We start from the raw sequence: 20,248 nt of genomic DNA, 5'->3' as shown, positions 1-20,248 counted from the left end.
GGACTAAAACAAAAGGTTAAAAATTCTGATTTTTTAAATTTCATAACGGATTATGATATTATTTTATTTTCAGAGACTCATATAATAGCGGAGGATGTAGATTATGTTAATGATTATCTTTATGATTTTGAACTAGTATGGTGCTATGGAGAGAAGATCTCTCGTTATGGTCGTGCTAGTGGGGGTATGGTGTTGGGTATCAAAAAGGTTTCCACTTTTAAAAATAAAATAAAATTTAAAAATGTAGATGGTAAACATATTGTGCTTGTTGAAATAGACAATGCTAATTATTTGAACATACTTCCTGTTTATATAAACTGTAATAAGTGGGATGTTGAATTCCTAGAAATTAAGAATTTTTTATTGCAAAATGCGGATGAGGTATTTTTAGTTGTAGGTGATAAGAATGTACGTATAGGTAAGGAACAAAAAATTTCTGATAAGTCCAACATTGAGCCACACGCAATCAATAGGCTGAGTAGAGTGAGAAATTCCAAGGACGTTATCGTCAACAATAGAGGGCGTAAATATTTAGATATGTGCTCTGATCTGGGATATATAATACTGAATGGAAGAATGGATGGGGACAGGGAGGGGGAAATGACGTTTGTAGGTTGTATGGGGAATTCTGTCAATGATATTGCAGCGATTTTCATGGATTATTTCAAGTATGTTGTAGATTTTAGAGTGATTTCACAGCCGTTTTCCGATCATTTGCCAATAGAAGTTATATTGGATGTTGAGAACACAGTTATTGAGGATTATCAGTGTTTACCGTTGCTTCCGAAATTGTCATGGGATAGAGCAAGCGAAGAAAAGTACAGAGATAAGATAGGACGGTCGATAAATAGCTTGTGTATAGGTGAAGACGTAGAGCTGGCATGCCAAACTGTTACTGAAATAATTCGAGAAGTAGGCCTATCTCTCGGTAACGGTCAAGGTCGAACAAAGTTCAAAAGAAAGCAAGAATGGTTCGACAATGATTGTTGGAGAGCCCGAAACAAGGTGTTATCTCTTTTGAGATTGTATAGGCGTATCAATAATGATTGTGCGAGAGAAATGTATATATGTGAGAAAAATAAATTCAAAAAATTGTGTGAAGAAAAGCGTCAAAGTTATCAGAAAGCTCTTTTGAACACTATCTCGTCAGCCTCAAACCCCAAAGTCTTTTGGCAGGCTATGAATAAATTAAAAAGAAAACCTAGAATAGTAAATAACTCTATAAGTCCTCAGGATTGGGTGAACTATTTCAGAGACCTTCTTAACCCTGAATTATTTGCACTACCACGCTCATACGCAGAACATTACATTGTAAATAATCGCTTAGACTCAGATTTTATTATGGAAGAGCTGAAAAATGTATTGAGATCAGTTAAAGATAATAAAGCTCCAGGAGAAGATCAAATACCGTTCGAGTATTATAAAAATGCTCCAGACGTCATGCTAGATAAATTACTAGAGTTATTCAATATGATTTTCACATTGGGCAGAGTACCAAGTAGTTTCAAGTTCGCCATAATTTTTCCGTTGTTCAAGAAAGGTGCTAGCGATGAAGTGAGCAACTACAGAGGAATTAGTTTTCTTACAACTTTTTTTAAGATTTTCGCGGGTTTGATATTGAATAGACTCAATCAGTGGGTCGAAGAAAACAATATTCTAAATGAGTTTCAGACGGGATTCCGTAAAGGCTACTCAACAATGGATAATATATTTTCATTGACATCTATCGCGAGTCTAAGATTAGCTAAAAAAAGAGGTAAATTGTATTGTTTCTTCGTCGATTACTCAGCGGCTTTCGATTCTATTGATAGGAAAGCATTATTTTACAAACTAAGTTGTTTAGGATTATCAACTAAAATGTTAAATATTATTAAAGCATTAAATGATAATTCGAGTACTTCAGCTGGCGTCTGGTGCTCTGAGGGGCTGACTCAAAGTTTTGAGACTAGGTCAGGCTTAAGACAGGGTTGTTTATTGAGTCCGTTGCTTTTTTCACTTTTTATGAATGACTTGCATGATGAGCTGGGGGGAGGGTTGTTAATCGCAGGTATGAAGATTCGAGTGTTGCTATATGCGGATGATATTGCCATATTATCGGATTCTCCAACTGGCCTCCAATATATGATAAATAATCTGGAACGATATTGCGAAATGTGGAACTTGAAGGTCAATCTGAATAAATCAAAAATAATGGTTTTCAGAAACGGAGGAAAATTGAGCAGGTACGAAAAATGGTTCTACAAGGGAGAGAGAATCGAATGCGTGAAGGAATATAAATATTTGGGGGTAGTTCTGACACCCACCCTTAGTTTTGAAAAGCATCTGAGTGATAAACTGTCTAAAGCAAAATTAGGTTTGAATCTGGCTTGGGGAGGAATGCTGAATGGTAATGGGGTCGACTTTTCTTCTAAATGTAAATTATTTAAGGCATGCGCTAGGACAGTCTTATGTTATGGGGCTCAAATATGGGGTTGTAAACAGTACGAAAATATTGAAAAACTGCAGCGCTTCTTCATCAAAAAAGTGTTTGCTCTACCCATAAATACGCCCAATTATATGCTCTTCATCGAAACAGGACTAACTCCTCTCTTTGAATACTGCCTCAGGTTGCATTTTAATTACATTTCACAAATCATGAAAATGGAAGATGAAAGACTACCAAAAATTTTAGCTCAGCAAGTAGTAAGAGATAAGTGCTTTTGGTTCAGGGAGTGGAAGGTCGTATGTGATAGGGTAAACTTGAATATTAATCTTTCTTTGGAGAACGTGATAAGTTGGAGGGAGTCTTTCCAGAGCATACTGTCTGTTCTGCAAATGTTTCACAGAAATAAATTTATAGGTGAAGCACGAGCGGGACGGTTTCATGCGTTGTACAGGACTCTCGATTTTGAGCTGAGTGACAAGAAATACATTGGAAAGGACACCCAAATGTGGGTTATGAGGTGGATTTTCAGGGCAAGGGGTGAGCTAATCCATTTGAACTATAAACCTTGGGTAGCTAATGGGAACTATATTTGCTCGATGTGCAATCTGAAGGAGGCTGAGGATGTATTCCATTTCATTGCTCGATGCCCTTGTTTGAAGGAATGGAGGAAGAAATGGTTTGGTGTTGTTGAACAATCAAGGGAAGAGTTTACTATGTACATGAACGGCAAAGATTGGAAGAAACTAGCCTCTTACTGTAGAGAAGCCTGGAATTACAGACATGTTCTCACCCAGGAATTTAATTGGTAGAGCTATCATTGGCTACTTTGTCACTACTTGATTTTTGGTATCACCTGTAGTTGTTATTTTCTGCTCTCTTCAACATTCTGTTTATTTTAGTTCAAGTCTTGTTTTTTATTTTGAGTTGGTTTCAATTTGAGGATTCAACCTTTCTCATTGTATATTCACTCACGTTACTGACTAGATCATTACACTATACATTGTATTGCTTACTGTGTGACTACTTGATTCATCATTATTTCGTATAATTTCTGTATTTTACTATACACTTGGATCATATTTATGTATTTTCCACAATCTCATGTTTTCTGACTTTCCGGCTGGCGATCGTGTGATCAAGCCGTAAATGTGTGTTTACTTATTGTGTATTTATAGTTTAATGGAGAATAAAAGCATTTTTCTATTCTATTCTATTCTATTCTATTCTATTATTTAGTTAAATTTGAGTTATTTCTTGTTTCAATTTTCTATCTTGTTTATTGTCCTTTTCTGTTTTTAATTAATTTTATTTCTGTTTGATTTATTCAGTTGGTTGTACGATAGTTTGGTGGACGTATTACGACATCAAAGTGGAACTCGATAATACGCCAAGCGAACTGTTACTTGAGGAAGCTATTCAAAATGAACGAGCTTTTTTCCTTTACGGTATAATATCATCTGTTATAACAGTTAGTATTTGTTGTTTGATTTTTATTTTTTAGTAGATTATTTCGATTTAACAAGTACATTATTTCGTTGCAACTAACAAGTAGATTATGCCTGGTTGCACAAAAGTCTGTTAACTTTTAACCCAGATTAAATGCCACGAGAACCAATCAGAGAAGCGTTTTTCTAAAGGTGCGTACAGATATACGTGCCGCGAACATGAGCAATTCACTTTCAATCAGCTGACTATATCTGTATTTTTACAGAAACGGTAAGATACAGATATAAAAAGCTTGGCATCAGCTGATTAAAAGTGAATTGCTCATGTTCGCGGCGCGTAAATCTGTACGCACCTTAAGGAGAACATGAGCAATTCACTTTCAATCAGCTGACTATATCTGCATTTTTACAGAAACGGTAAGATACAGATATAAAAAGCTTGGCATCAGCTGATTAAAAGTGAATTGCTCATGTTCGCGGCGCGTAAATCTATACGCACCTTAAGAAGAACGCTTCTCTGATTGGTTCTCGTGGCATTTAATCTGGGTTAAAAGTTAACAGACTTTTGTGCAACCGGGTGTATGTTATTTAGTACAATAATTCAATCGCTTTCTGTATGCTTCATGTTTATCTGTTTTCATCTTTAGTTTGTAAATTATCATCTTCATACAGTAGGCTACAATTATTTGATCGCCTCACATTGCATGACTCATGACTCATTTATATATCATTGAATTTTTTGTAAACAATTTATTATTCTAAAAACTGAAGTAGTTGAGAAAATGATTTCATACTTCTTTATTATTTACTAGAAGGTAACCCATGCTCCGTAAGGGTCGAATTAAAAACTTAACAAACTAAAAACTTTGTGTAATGAAATCTTGAAGAATTGAAAATAGCCCTATAACAATCAATATTCGGTCGATGAATAATCTATACGAAAAATTTCAAGATAACCAGTTGAGTAGTTGAGACGTGATGATGCGTGATAGATTTCCTATCCCGTAAGCCAGTTCTTTCCTTTATTATAGATTTACCGAAAGTTAGCAAATAGTAAGTCCAAATCAAATTAAAATCAAACTTTATTCTCATAACATACATATAGTACGCATATTATAGTTCTTTTTTACGTTTGTATAAAATATTATTAAGTACATTATGCACAGAGTAATCATGAAAAAGAACAATACTTCTTGTTCTTTAAGGTACATACAGACTTATGCGCTATGGAAATGCTCATTTCACTTTTCATCAGCGGAGACTATTCTTGTTATATATATCTTAGGGCCGTTTGCACAGAGACAGTTTTAAACTAAATTTCATTTTAAACTGGATTAAATCCTTATCAAGTCTCGTTTGTTATAATTTGTTTCATGTTGAATTTGAGCCACCAGCTGATTAAATTAAGTTTAAGCTTTGACTGTGCAAACGGATCTTATTGTTTCTGTTAATGAGATGAACATAAGCTGATGAAAAGCAAATGCACATGTTTGTGGCACATAAATCTGTTCGCACCTTTAAATTGTGTTTATATTAAATATGCCTCACATTAATGATGTAAATAAATAATTATGTTTAAACGAAAATCCAAATTAAATACTGTAAATCAGCCAGAAGACTTCTGCTACTGCAAATATTGACAACATGGTAAACGGCTAGATGGAAATTCGATGTGCGCTACTATTCAAAAATTATTTGCCAGCCCGGGAATCTAACCCGGTACCTCCTAATTGCCAGTCAGGAATGCTCACCCTCCGACAATCTCTGGATAGCAGCGCTCATTTTATACGAAACCATAGCGGCCAGCCAGTCTACAGATGGAAATTACTGAACAATTGCATTGCATGTAAATAAATGTCTTGTTACAATTGTTCAAATGCTATCAAGTATAATAATTGTAATGTTTGACGGTGTTTCAGGCTGTGATAGTACTACTAGTATGCTCGATGCGACGCAACCTGAGTTTCCTGGCCGATCTATTCAAGGAGGCGTCAGAATGCCTGAGTGCACTGCCCAGTCTCTACCTGCAGCCCATCCTCTCATTCGTTCTGCTGCTGCTTTTCTATAGCTTCTGGGTGCTGGTTGTCGTCTGTCTTGCCACAGCTAGTGAGTTCTCAAAAAATATTGATTCTTTATTGATTGATACAATAAGTACTATCATCAAAATGATAAGGTAACCTTGTGCTATTCCTCTCCCAAATTTAGATAAGACTATCGAGGCACCGAGCTTCGCTCGTTAATTTTATTCATTGATAAACAGAACACAATTCTCTAAAATGATTGTGTTTATATTTCACAGCTGGCTGTACGTCATCTTATGAATTTCGGGGATGCGATATTTTGATTTTTCACATACTCACTCGTTCACTCACTGTTTTACTATCCACAGACGACGAAAGTCTCAGCTGTTTCAGCCAAGGATGAATTATCCTTTTAATGTCGTTCAGAGAGTTTTCCCAAGGATGAGACCTAGTGCAATCGAATTTTTATATCATAAACCTACTATGTTCCAAAGTTCGTGAAAATCGTTACAGCCGTTTTCGAAATCCTTTAAACATAAATAGCCAGATATATAAATACAGAAATTGCTCACTTAATATAATAGGATTACATATAGTCCAAAATAGGTTGTCTTGTAGCTGTTCACTTCACAAAATTTTCATTCCTTCATTATTCTCACAAAGTAGATTTTTAAATTTAGATGCTATTAATACTATTAATTGCTTTCGGGTGGCATCCATGTTGCCTCTCATTTCAAACTATAGATAGGTCCACGTTATAATGGCGGTGGCGAAAGATATGAGAAACGTTGCCAAACCTCTGTCTTGCCAATGCCTTCTATAAACTGTATCGTATACAGGTTTATTGATGTAATATTAACTGTTCATTCTCGTTTAAAATAATCAATTATATTTTATTAAGCAATGAATTATATTTTCAATAATTTCATAATGGATTTTCATGATTAAGATGAAATATTTTGTTAATTAATGATTAATTCTTCATTGTTAAAAGACGATCTGGCAACAGAGCAAAGCGAGAAAGAGATAGCGCTATCCGCTTTGTTAAATGATAGACAAGGATAGCAATACCATTGCTAATCAAACACCGCCATTACAACGTGGATCTCACTATAGTCCATCACTTTCAAAGCATCTTCAAAATCATTTCTAAGAGTAAACTATTATGACTCAACTGTGAATTGTGATTCAACTGAATCAACTAGAACAGGTGACATCAGATACTTGTGGATGAGAAAACTGCGTGAGGTCTACTGTTCACAGAACAACTAGGTAGTTACTTTTATGGCAAATAAACGAATTTTATTCTTTTGGGCTCTACTCTAACCTACACTACTTTAATCTACTCTCCCACTCTACTACTATCTATAACTATTCTTTAATTGATTCAAAGAAATACATTAATCTACTCTCCCACTCTACTACTATCTATAACTAGTCTTTTATTAATTCAATGAAATACTTTAATCTTCTCTCCCACTTTACTACTATCTATAACTATTCTTTTATTGATTCAATGAAATACTTTAATCTACTCTCCCACTCTACTACTATCTATAACTCTTTTTTTATTGATTCAATGAAATACTTTAATCTACTCTCCCACTCTACTACTATCTATAACTCTTTTTTTATTGATTCAATGAAATACTTTAATCTACTCTCCCACTCTACTACTATCTATAACTCTTTTTTTATTGATTCAATGAAATACTTTAATCTACTCTCCCACTCTACTACTATCTATAACTCTTTTTTTATTGATTCAATGAAATACTTTAATCTACTCTCCCACTCTACTACTATCTATAACTATTCTTTAATTGATTCAAAGAAATACATTAATCTACTCTCCCACTCTACTACTATCTATAACTATTCTTTTATTAATTCAATGAAATACATTAATCTACTCTCCCACTCTACTACTATCTATAACTATTCTTTTATTAATTCAATGAAATACTTTAATCTACTCTCCCACTCTACTACTATCTATAACTATTCTTTTATTAATTCAATGAAATACTTTAATCTACTCTCCCACTCTACTACTATCTATAACTATTCTTTTATTAATTCAATGAAATACTTTAATCTACTCTCCCACTCTACTACTATCTATAACTATTCTTTTATTAATTCAATGAAATACTTTAATCTACTCTCCCACTCTACTACTATCTATAACTATTCTTTTATTAATTCAATGAAATACTTTAATCTACTCTCCCACTCTACTACTATCTATAACTATTCTTTAATTGATTCAAAGAAATACATTAATCTACTCTCCCACTCTACTACTATCTATAACTATTCTTTTATTATTCAATGAAATACTTTAATCTACTCTCCCACTCTACTACTATCTATAACTATTCTTTTATTATTCAATGAAATACTTTAATCTACTCTCCACTCTACTACTATCTATAACTATTCTTTAATTGATTCAAAGAAATACATAATCTACTCTCCCACTCTACTACTATCTATAACTATTCTTTTATTGATTCAATGAAATACTTTAATCTACTCTCCCACTCTACTACTATCTATAACTCTTTTTTTATTGATTCAATGAAATACTTTAATCTACTCTCCCACTCTACTACTATCTATAACTCTTTTTTTATTGATTCAATGAAATACTTTAATCTACTCTCCCACTCTACTACTATCTATAACTCTTTTTTTATTGATTCAATGAAATACTTTAATCTACTCTCCCACTCTACTACTATCTATAACTATTCTTTAATTGATTCAAAGAAATACATTAATCTACTCTCCCACTCTACTACTATCTATAACTATTCTTTTATTGATTCAATGATACACAATAATTGATGATAAAATAATTTGGTGGAAGATGAAAAGGCACAGCCCAAAACTGTTCCTCCCCCGAATTTTGATTCATTAAAATAGTCCAGAAAATAGGTTATGCTTTCTCCACTTTACAAGATTTTCCTAATTTTCTGACCAAACACTTTGAATCTAGTCTTTTTTTCATTAGTGCTACCATAGAGAAACAATAGCATAAGTAGATATCTCATGGTATAGGGCGTTTATGTCGCAACTTTTACTGTTATCTCAAGCCGATAGTCCACGTAGTTCTTTCCCGTGAAGCTGTGTGACGCTGGTAGTCTCTCATATTGTGCCGTTCATACACTCTCGCCCCAACAAAACAGTAAAAATCTACAATAATCGACAGTAATTGACTTGAGATAACAGTAAAAGTTGCGACATAAACGCCCTATACCATGGGATATCTACTTGAGCTATTGTTTCTCTATGGTGCTACTTTTTGAATATAAATATATTTTTATATAGTTATTATTTATTTTTACAGATTTATATTTATACTTAAAACCTATTCTGTTTTTGTTTCAGACTACCCAGGCATCCGTCCGATCCGCCCCTTCTCTCTAGACCTGGACCCAATGCTCGCCGCCTCCGCGTCCGCCTCCCAGCCAGCCTCCCCCGACCTTCTCTCAGCCCTGCTGCCCCCACCGGCTAACATCTCGGTGGTGACACACAAGGCGTTCACCCTGGTGCAGTATGCCGACGCCTTGTGGGTGCGCTACATGTGGTCTGTGTATCTGGTTGCCCTGGTCTGGGTCAGCCAGTTTGTGCTATCCTGTCAACAGATGGTGGTAGCGGGCGCTGTAGCCAGGTGGTACTTTAATGGGTCAGTACTCTAATTAGTCACTACTCTAATTGACCGAACGAAGTGAGGTCTAAGATTCAAGTCGACGGTTTGGCATTTCTTTTAATGTTTAAATGTTTATATGTTGCGCATTTACGGCGTATACGCGGTAATAGATTTTCATGAAATTTGACAGGTATGTTCCTTTTTAAATTGCGCGTCGACGTATATACAAGGTTTTTGGAAATTTTGCATTTCAATGATAATATAATAGGAAAAAGGAGCCTCCTTCATACGCCAATATTAGAGTAAAAATCAGACTATAAAATTATTCAACATAAATCAGCTGACAAGTGATTACACAGATGTGTGGAGAAGCCAGTCTATTACTGTATTTGTATAAGGTCTATAGTTTCAATCAAAGACCTTGAAGAGGTATACATACATCTTCAAGCTGGGTTTACACCAAAGTTATTAACAAAATGTTAATAACTTAATCCTTATAGATTCTATTAGATTGAACGCAAGTTGACAAACACACATGTTCATCATGTGTATGATAAGTTATGTTCAATGTAATATAATCCATAAGGATTGAGTTATTAACATTTTGTTAATAAATTTGGTCTAATCTCACCTTTAAGGTCTTTGGTTTCAATATTTTGTATTGCAGTCATGGTATTATTATGCGTGTCCATCAGTATCAATATTCTCACATTCGAAAAAACTAATTTAATAGGTGATTAAAAATAATCAAATGAACTAAATAATGCTGAAGAAATTATAATATTTTTGATTGAAAAAATTTTCATTAGATGGAAAGATTATCACGGAACTGGATGAATATTATATAAATTCTGGAATAGAAATATAAATAAATTATGGAATACAAATTCAAACGTGAACTGATTTTGTTAACATTTAAAACAGTTGACAAGTGATTACACAGATGTGTGGAGAAGCCAGTCTATTACTGTATTTGTATAAGGTCTATAGTTTCAATCAAAGACCTTGAAGAGGTATACATACATCTTCAAGCTGGGTTTACACCAAAGTTATTAACAAAATGTTAATAACTTAATCCTTATAGATTCTATTAGATTGAACGCAAGTTGACAAACACACATGTTCATCATGTGTATGATAAGTTATGTTCAATGTAATATAATCCATAAGGATTGAGTTATTAACATTTTGTTAATAAATTTGGTCTAATCTCACCTTTAAGGTCTTTGGTTTCAATATTTTGTATTGCAGTCATGGTATTATTATGCGTGTCCATCAGTATCAATATTCTCACATTCGAAAAAACTAATTTAATAGGTGATTAAAAATAATCAAATGAACTAAATAATGCTGAAGAAATTATAATATTTTTGATTGAAAAAATTTTCATTAGATGGAAAGATTATCACGGAACTGGATGAATATTATATAAATTCTGGAATATAAATATAAATAAATTATGGAATACAAATTCAAACGTGAACTGATTTTGTTAACATTTAAAACAGTTGACATCAGGCACTTGTGGATGAGAATACTGCGTGAGGTCTACTGTTCACAGAACTAATAGTTATACAGAGTTGTGCAGAGGATACGCATGTTTTTCGAACAGCCAGTACTCGTCAACGCGAGAGGGTATTGCCCTGGAACGAATGTTGGCAGACGACCCATACTATGCCATTTCAGTTGCTATGAGCGTTGGAACGTACAATATCGTGTGTTCGCTGTTAAGCAATTTTTTTAGAAACAATGAATTTGTAGTCACAGTGCAACGCTTTTTTGTCAATATTTTAGAGTTGAGGGTCGAGGTGCAATGCCCAATCGAAATACTGTACTCCGATGGGTTGCAGCGTTTAGGGGTACTAGTTCTGTGATGAAAAATAAACCACCTGGTCTTCCCCGTTCCCCGGAAAGTGTAGACCGAGTCAGAACTGCAGTTGTTACTAGTCCTAGACAATCGACTCGACGACACTGACTCGGTCTACATTTTCAGAAGTACGAACTGAACGGGAAAGACTAGTGTTACGAACGGTGTTACGCGTTGCGTGACACACAAACGGAACGCATTCTTTTTCGAATCCTTGTTCGAAAAACGCGCGTGAGTCTGTAAGCAGCTTTTTGAATACTAGAGAATGTTTTTCAGGTTTTTGAAGGGTTGGTGAATCGCAAATCTTGTTTTCAGGTGGAAGAAAACGACAAAATCGCCGGTGCTGACTTCTTTCAGACATATGATATGCTATCACCTCGGCACCATGGCCAAGGGATCCCTACTCATCACAATCTTCAAACTGCCAAGACTCATCTTGACCTATCTCCACACAAAGTACGTCCAAAAATTATTTGTTAAGCTTTATAAAGAGAAATACTTATTGAATTACTCAATCATTTGTTTATTTTTATTTATTGATTCATACAATAAGTACATCATCAAAATGATAGTGAGAGAAAAAATATGGTAACCTTGTTCTATTCCTCTCCCAAATTTATACAGAGTTCCCACCAAGGTTGTAACAGCCGTTGACCATAGATTCTACTCGACTTTTTTGACAAAAAATGTTCAGTATACCTTTTTACTTTCCTTGCCCTATTACCATAGGTAAGGAAAGTATTGCTTTCCGAAAAAAGGTACCACAAGTCTCATATCTGTAAAAATGTCAGGAGCTTTGCCCCATCTATGCAAAGTTTGATTTTAGATTCTCAATTATCAACCTTCATATACAATTTAAACGAAAAATTTCAAGTGGAAAAGATTGAGCATGAAAATCTCTACAATTAATGTCCAGTAACATTTCCACCTAAAATTTAAAATAAGCTGGAAATCCCAGAAAATGTGATTATTAAATTGCAAACTGTTGGGAACTGTTGGTTCTATTAAATCATTCACTACGATAGCAGACTTCGTGTGTTTCCAGCGTTATTGACCTATCACCAGCTGTCTCATATCTTTGTATAGTAGACTTGAGATGCGCAAGTACACTAGCGTCAGGTGATCAATTTTCATAACGGCAAGGGAAGTTGTGTGAGTGCGCCACACCAGATTTTTCCTATCGACCTTAGTTTTCGAGATATATCAACTTTTCTATATTTTCAGAATATGCCTACTTCCGGTCATTAAATACTCAATAACTAGAAAACTACTGGTCAAATTTCAATTTCAAGGATATTGTTGGAGAGAGAAAAACATTTCAAACAAGATTAATGTAATTTTATTTGTTGTGAAATATTTTGTAGTTTTTTATGAGGGCTTAAACTTGAAAAAATGTTATTCTTCAAATTCAAAGTGAAATTTCAAACAGTTTTTCTCCAGGTGATTATAGTGGTTTAAATATTCCAAAAACCTCTCCATTTCATAAGCTTTCGAATGAGTATAAATTGAAAAGGTGAGTTCCATGATAAAGTGTTCAAAACTGCTAATATCTGGAATGAACACCTTCAAAATGAGGAAATTCACAAACAGCATGTATCAAGTGATGATCCTAAGGGTGAAATCTAAGGTAGATAAGAAAAAAGTTTTCGCCACACTGCACAAAAGCAGCTGTTTTCCAGTCCCTACGTAGATCTGAAAGACATTGTTTGCAGACGACTCTCGTCTGACGTCAGAACATGCTTCTTTCCGGCTAAGGCCGGAAAGAGTACCCTTTCCGGCCGCTTTTTGAAAATTTTTGAAAATGTGTTTGGACAACTGTGCCATATGGTGCATTGTGTTCAGGAGGGTGAGATCGGAAATTTTCACCCCACTTTGAGTACCCTACGACGTCTGGTTCTTGAGATATGAGCCATCAAAGTTTCCCCCCCCCCTCATAAAACATTCTTATTCGATTTATTATTCTTATATAGCTGATGCAAAAAAGTTAGGGGGCTTCGTGGGTCACATGGTGTAACCTACTCACAGCTGATGCAATGCATCTATTTATTGTCTCTTTTGATTTAAAAATCATCACCTAAGCCAAGCTAGATGACAACTCTACTTGACAACATCAGCTGTTGGGACGCTCAAGAGACCCACGAAACCGCCTAACTTTTTGGCGTCAGCTATACCTGTAATGTGGCGAAAAATATCGTACGCGACTCTCTCAGAAAGGTGTTTATGGTATTCGGATAACATATTCCCGGGCTCGGCAAGCCTCACCCGGGAAACTATCCTCATACCGTAAACACTAACTTTCTGTGCTTGTAGCGTAATATACTATTACTGAACATTTTTTGTCAGAAATGTCGAGTAAAATCTATGGTCAACAGCTGTTACAACCTTGGTGGGACACTCTGTATAAGGTTACACATAGTCTAAAGTAGATTGAGTCTTGTAGTTGTTCACTTCACAAAATTTTCAGTCCTTAATTATTTTCACAATGTAGATTTTTGAATTTAGTTGTTTCAAAACCAAACATAGAAAACATTTTGTTGATTTCAAATGAGTCCTTTGAATTATAAAAACACTTCCCTTGAATGGGCTACTTTTCTACAAATTAATAAAAACTTGTAGCACCCTTTATTTATTTTTATTTTTTTAAATTATTTTTATTTCAATCTATGGGTGTGATCTTTTTGAATGCGTATATATGCAAGTGCAAGTCAGATCATGCATGAGCCGAAATACAAAATTTGGAAAGTGTTATTGAAACATGTTGTGACTTGCATGTAGCTGCAACCAGCAAGCGCAAGCGTTCAGTGTGAGTGTTCCTATTGCTTTTTCCACATTTTGTTTCTCATCTGCACGCTTGGCTATACATAACAAGCTTGCACTTGTACATATTCAATGTGATCACACCCTAAAGTTCTTACCGTTCATGATTCTTTCTGATTACTGTCTATAGTTCTATAGTGTATATATATGCTTATGCTTTTCTCAGGCCTAGTTCAGTAATAAATTATACAAATAACAACAAATGGACTAACTGATAAATAAAATGTACATATATGGTTATAATGTTCAACATAAATATGTCTCGTCGGGTTTCTTACTTTTTGAGAGTTTAGATGCCAAGCTCTCTCACAGTCTCCAGTCATGACATGTGGAGTCCAGTTCTATATTGAGGTCGAAGATATATAATGGCAATATTTCATTAGCATTGGTGTTTTCTTTGTATAACTTATTAATTTCAATTTTCTTCCAGATTCAAAAAGTCGGAGGAAATATCGTCCTGTGCAAGATGTGGACTGAAATCGTGTATTTGCTGTTTTTGGTGTCTCGAAAACTTTATTCGATACATCAATCACAACGCGTACACTGTTGTAGCCATGCAGGGAATCAATTTTTGTCCCGCAGCAGCTAGGGTAAGTTACAATTTTTATTACAGAATATATAAATAAAATATCAATTTTTGTCCGGCCGCAGCTAGGGTAAGTTAAAGCTAGAGAAAATAATTATAGCATAAGAAGATATCTGATGGTAAGTAGAATTCATTCAAAGTTTTGAATCAAATTATGGTTGTGTATCAAGCTGAGATGATACTGTATCGTTTTGTGTTGATACTATATGATGTGTGGTGATTCGGTATCATTTCTATGATATCATTCGAAGCCGCAGCTAGAGTGAGTTAAAGCATAGAGAAAAGATAGCATAAGAAGATATCCCATGGTTTGTAAAATGCTTTTAAAGTTTGGAAGTTTTGTATCAAATTATGGTTGTGTATCAAGTTGAAATGATACTGTATCGTTTTGCGTTAATACTGTATCATTTTGTGGTGATACTACATCATTTATGGTGATACCATAGAGAAAAGATAGCATCAGAAGGTATCACATGGCGTTTATGTTCCAAATTTCACAGTTAACTCAAGCCGATAGTCCTAGTAGTTGTTTTTGGTGAAGCTATGTGACGCTGGTAGTCTCTCATACTGTGCCGTTCTTACACTCCCAACAAAACAGTGATAATAGACAGTAATCAGCTTGAGTTAACAAAAACTGGGCTTCAATATTTGGAACAGAAACGACCTATATCATGGGATACTAGTCTACTACTTTTGCTATCTTTTCTCTATGATAATTACAATCAACACTCTCAAGCTTAATACTACATTCTCCGCTCCACCATGTTTTCACTCTTAGGCCCGGTTGCACAAAAGCCGGTTACATTTTAAACGTGATTAATTCCACGACAATCAATCAGAGAAGCCGTCTTTTCAAAAAAGCCTTCTCTGATTGGTTCTCGTAAAGTTAATCACGGTTAAATTTAACCGGCTTTTGAACAACCGGGCCCTAGTAACAAAACTAAATCTTCTCAAATCTTATTTATTCTTTATTTCTTTTTTCTACTTTTCTAGTTGCTCAAAAATGTTTCAATAAATATGTGGTTGTATCAATTTAAAGAAATATTTGTTGAAAACTATTCAATCTTCAATCAGTTATTCAATTCTGATCAAACTTACTATAGTGAGGTCCACGTTATAATGGCAGTGGAGAAAGATAGATCAACGTTGCCGATCCTCTGTCTTGTCAATGCCTTCTATAGACGGTAGCTGAAACAGGTTTATTGAAGTAATATTAACTGAACAACGTGCGGTAACTTTGAGGGTTCACAAAATATGGAGGACCGAGGAAAATACATAAAATGCGGATTGACTTACTTGATGCGGTTTTAACGACGACTGGGGTCTCAGCCAGCTCTGCCGGGAGATAGCACCCTTCTCCTCCTCCTCCTCCTCGGAGATAGACAGAGTTAGGTAGAGAGATTGATTGATTGAGTACTTTATTTGTGTAGATTACAATATATACTGGCTTATACACTTATATAAAATAGCTTACAATACAGCAAAATTATAGATGAATTTATATAATATAGACTAAGAAAATAATTATTGAACTATATATGATACGAAAAAAGCAATTTGTAATAACTAAAGGTAATATTTTTACAAATTGGCGGAGCTTTGGAGATATCAATGTCCATTCTTTGGAAAGAATATTCAAATTATCCTTCCCACTAACTCTCTACCCAAAGAGAGAGAGTGAAAAAAAAGAAAGAGAGAGAGAGAGTGAGGAACTAAATGCGATAAGACATGCACTGTACTGTTTCCGTTCTAACCATTAACTGTTCATTCTCGTTTTAAATAATCAATTATATTTTATCAAGCAAGAAATTATATTTTTCAATTATTTCATAATCAAGATATAATCTTTGTTAATTATTTACAATGCAAACAACAATTATTAATTCTACATTGTTAAAAGACGATCTGGCAACAGAGCAAAGCGAGAAAGAGATAGCACTATCCGCTTTGTTGAATGATAGACAAGGATAGCAATACAATTGCTAATCAAACACTGCCATTATAACGTGGACCTCTCTACAGATAAAGTGATCAGTCAATTTCCAAGTTATGCATTCATTATTTTTAGAAGAAAGCACTGACAGGTAGAGGAAAACTAAGGATACTCCTTGTACTATTTTTCTCCCAAAATTTACATTACATAACTGTTTTGCATATTTTTGTAAATGTGCTCCACTGGTGAAAATCAAATTCATTTATTCATTATTCATTCTATTCTTTCCACAGGCATTCCATATTCTAATGAGTAACGCTATCCAGTTTGCCATAATCAACAGCATGGGTGATTTTATTCTGTTCCTCGGTAAAGTTATTGTGACCGCCATCACAGGGTCTGTGGGCTTACTGTTGATCAAAAACAACGAGCATCTCTATTTCTATTCGGCTCCCACACTGGTCATCTGTGTTTTTGCCTACTTTATCGCGCATTCTGTCATCTCCTTGTATGAGGTACGTTGTTTTCTATCTATTTTCTTCATTTTTTACTGTTTGTGTACCTACAATTTTGAATTTTATTGTGATCTTTGTCATCTCCTTTGTACGAATTAGGTTGGTTTTTGTCTGTTTTCATTTTACTTACATTCATTTCATTCTGCTTTACTTTGAACATTGTATTTTCAAGATTCTTTATTGCCAGAACAACTTTACATTGTATAAGAACGTCAAAATAATAACACTTGTAAAATAAAAGAGAAATTATGATCTACAGATGGAAATTTCCCGGGCTGACAAATAATTTTTGAATAGTAGCGCTCATCGAATTTCCATCTAGCTGTTTACCCTGTTGTCAATATTTGCAGTAGCAGAAGTCTTCGGGGTGAATTACAGCATTTTATTTGGATTTTCGATTTATAATAATTATCAAGAAATTATAATATAAAATTAAGCATATGATAATAGAAATCATATAATAATATGTGAAAATATTCAAACCAATATTTGGTTCTCACATATTTTATAAGGCTGGGTTATTAGACCAAACGATCAGAGAGCTACTAAAGTGCTAATTTTGGAACATAAAACACATTAAAACAACCTTCCATATAAGAAGTACACCCAGTTTCACAAAAGTCTGTTAACTTTTAATCCCGATTAAATGCCAGGAGAACCAATCAGAGAAGCCTTCTTCTCAGAAAGACCTTTTCTGATTGGTTATCGTGTAATTTAACCATGATTAAAATGTAACTGTAAATGAAATGTTACATGATTAAAATGTAACATGATGTAAATGAGGATCAGTATAATGTCTATTCGATTGTTTTCCTTTCATTTTTCATCTGTTTCCTTGTTTGATTTGTTCCTATTTTCTTTCCTTTTATTTTGTTTCATCCCCAATTATTCATTTCTGTCAATTTTAAATCGTAATAGACTCGCTGTTCCTTTGCGTTTGTGAGAACCAGAATATTTTCTATTCGATTGTTTTTCTTATGTTTTCCTTCAATTTTTTATTTGTTCGCTTGTTTTATTTGTTTCCTTGTTCTATTTTTTCCTTGTTTTATTTGTTCCCATTCTCTTACCTTTCATTTTTGTTTTATCCCCTACTCCTTTCTGTTAATTGTAGATCGTAATAGACAAGCTGTTCCTTTGCGTTTGCAATAACCAGTATAATTTTCTATTCGATTGTTTTTCTCATGTTTTCCTTCAATTTTTTATTTGTTCGCTTGTTTTATTTGTTTCTTTTTTCTATTTGTTTCCTTGTTCTATCTGTTTCCTTGTTTTATTTGTTCCCATTCTCTTACCTTTCATTTTTGTTTTATCCCCTACTCCTTTCTGTCAATTGTAGATCATAATAGACAAGCTGTTCCTTTGCGTTTGCAATAACCAGTATATTTTCTATTCTATTGTTTCTCTTATGATTTCTTCTTATTTTTGATTTGCCCAGTTTTTCCTCTGATTTCTCCTGCTTCCTCTCCTTTTATTTTTGTTTTTCATCCCCCATCCTTTTCTGTTAATTGTAGATCGTAATAGACACGCTGTTCCTTTGCGTTTGCGATAACCAGAATATTTTCCATTCTATTGTTTTTCTCATGTTTTCCTCATATTTTTATTTGCCCCATTCTTCTTTTGATTTATCCTGTTTCCTTTCCTTTTATTTTTGTTTTATCCCCAATTCCTTTTCTGTTAATTGTAGATCGTAATAGACACGCTGTTCCTTTGCGTCTGTGAGGACCAGAATATGAACGGAGAGGCGGGTCGTTGGAGAGAGAGAACCCTATCCTCTATCCGCTCCACCAATGGCAACTCGAATTCCAGAATGGTTCCCGAACTCAAGCCAATCAACTCCTGATCAAAAATCATACTTTTCCCCAAAAAATCACAACGATTCAACGGCCTATACTTAACAAAAAACAAATATAAGTAGTATTTTGGTAGTCCAAAAATGGGGATTATGTTCATTGCATCATCAACATTCAGCATTGATTGAATTGGAAGCGTCCATGTTATATATAAGGAATGCTGTCAGTTTAAAGTGAAACTCTATAGAATTATTATAGTTCAGTATTATATTTTATCTAAGCTTGCCCTCCATTAGTGTATAATAACTGAAAACACTTGTGTCCAATAGAGTATTGTTAAATTTGTAGATAGACAACAAACTATTTTTCCACAAAAACATTATTTTATTCCAGTAGATTATTGTTTAATTATGTGTAGATAACTATTTTCCTATTTATTGTTTATTAGAAAAAGCCTTAAATACAATAGATAGATTTATTTATGTATTTCTCACATTGAGGCTCAACTCACACTTACTCGACTCAGGTCGAGAAGAGACTCGACTCTAGTCGAGATCATGTGTTTTCATATGGTGACGTCGCGGGACTAGAATCGACTGGTCTGAGTGTCACCATTTGGAAACACATGTGTTTTCAAATGGTGACGTCGCGGAGTGACGACTGGTCTGAGTGTCACCATTTGGAAACACATGTGTTTTCAAATGGTGACGTCGCGGAGTGACGACTGGTCTGAGTGTCACCATTTGGTAACACATGCTGCGTCGAGAAGAGACTAGAGTCGCAGACTCTTCTCGACCTGAGTCGCGTAAGCTAGGCTCAACTCACACTTACGCGACTCAGTCGAGAAGAGACTCAACTCTAGTCGAGAGCATGTGTTTTCAAATGTTGACACTCAGACCAGTCGATTCTAGTCTCCGCGACGTCACCATTTGAAAACACATGCTCTCGACTAGAGTCGAGTCTCTTCTCGACCTGAGTCGCGTAAGTGTGAGTTGAGCCTTAAGGTGCGTACAGATATACGCGCCGCGAACATGAGCAATTCACTTTTAATGAGCTGACTATATCTTTATTTTTACAGAAACGGTAAGATACAGATATAAAAAGCTTGGCATCAGCTGATTAAAAGTGAATTGCTCATGTTCGCGGCGCGTATATCTGTACGCACCTTAAGGCTCAACTCACACTTACGCGACT

The 20,248-nt window shown here is 34.6% G+C and overlaps 1 protein-coding gene across 1 annotated transcript in view; it reads left to right on the top strand.

Annotated features, from left to right (window-relative positions):
• Nucleotides 1-19,600, top strand: part of LOC111056349 (choline transporter-like 1) — a 41,860-nt gene extending 22,260 nt beyond the window's left edge. The window contains exons 10-16 of the mRNA XM_039440340.1: nucleotides 3,754-3,893; nucleotides 5,790-5,976; nucleotides 9,288-9,585; nucleotides 11,732-11,872; nucleotides 14,664-14,823; nucleotides 17,046-17,267; nucleotides 18,949-19,600. Coding sequence (XP_039296274.1) covers nucleotides 3,754-3,893; nucleotides 5,790-5,976; nucleotides 9,288-9,585; nucleotides 11,732-11,872; nucleotides 14,664-14,823; nucleotides 17,046-17,267; nucleotides 18,949-19,104 — 1,304 coding nt within the window. The 3' untranslated portion in view covers nucleotides 19,105-19,600. The remainder of the gene's footprint in view (nucleotides 1-3,753; nucleotides 3,894-5,789; nucleotides 5,977-9,287; nucleotides 9,586-11,731; nucleotides 11,873-14,663; nucleotides 14,824-17,045; nucleotides 17,268-18,948) is intronic.
• The last annotated feature ends 648 nt before the right edge of the window (nucleotides 19,601-20,248 follow it).

This window comes from Nilaparvata lugens, chromosome 13, assembly GCF_014356525.2.
Source record: "Nilaparvata lugens isolate BPH chromosome 13, ASM1435652v1, whole genome shotgun sequence".
In the NCBI taxonomy this organism is placed as follows: Eukaryota; Metazoa; Arthropoda; class Insecta; order Hemiptera; family Delphacidae; genus Nilaparvata; species Nilaparvata lugens.
This window is presented reverse-complemented; position numbering and strand designations above follow the sequence as displayed.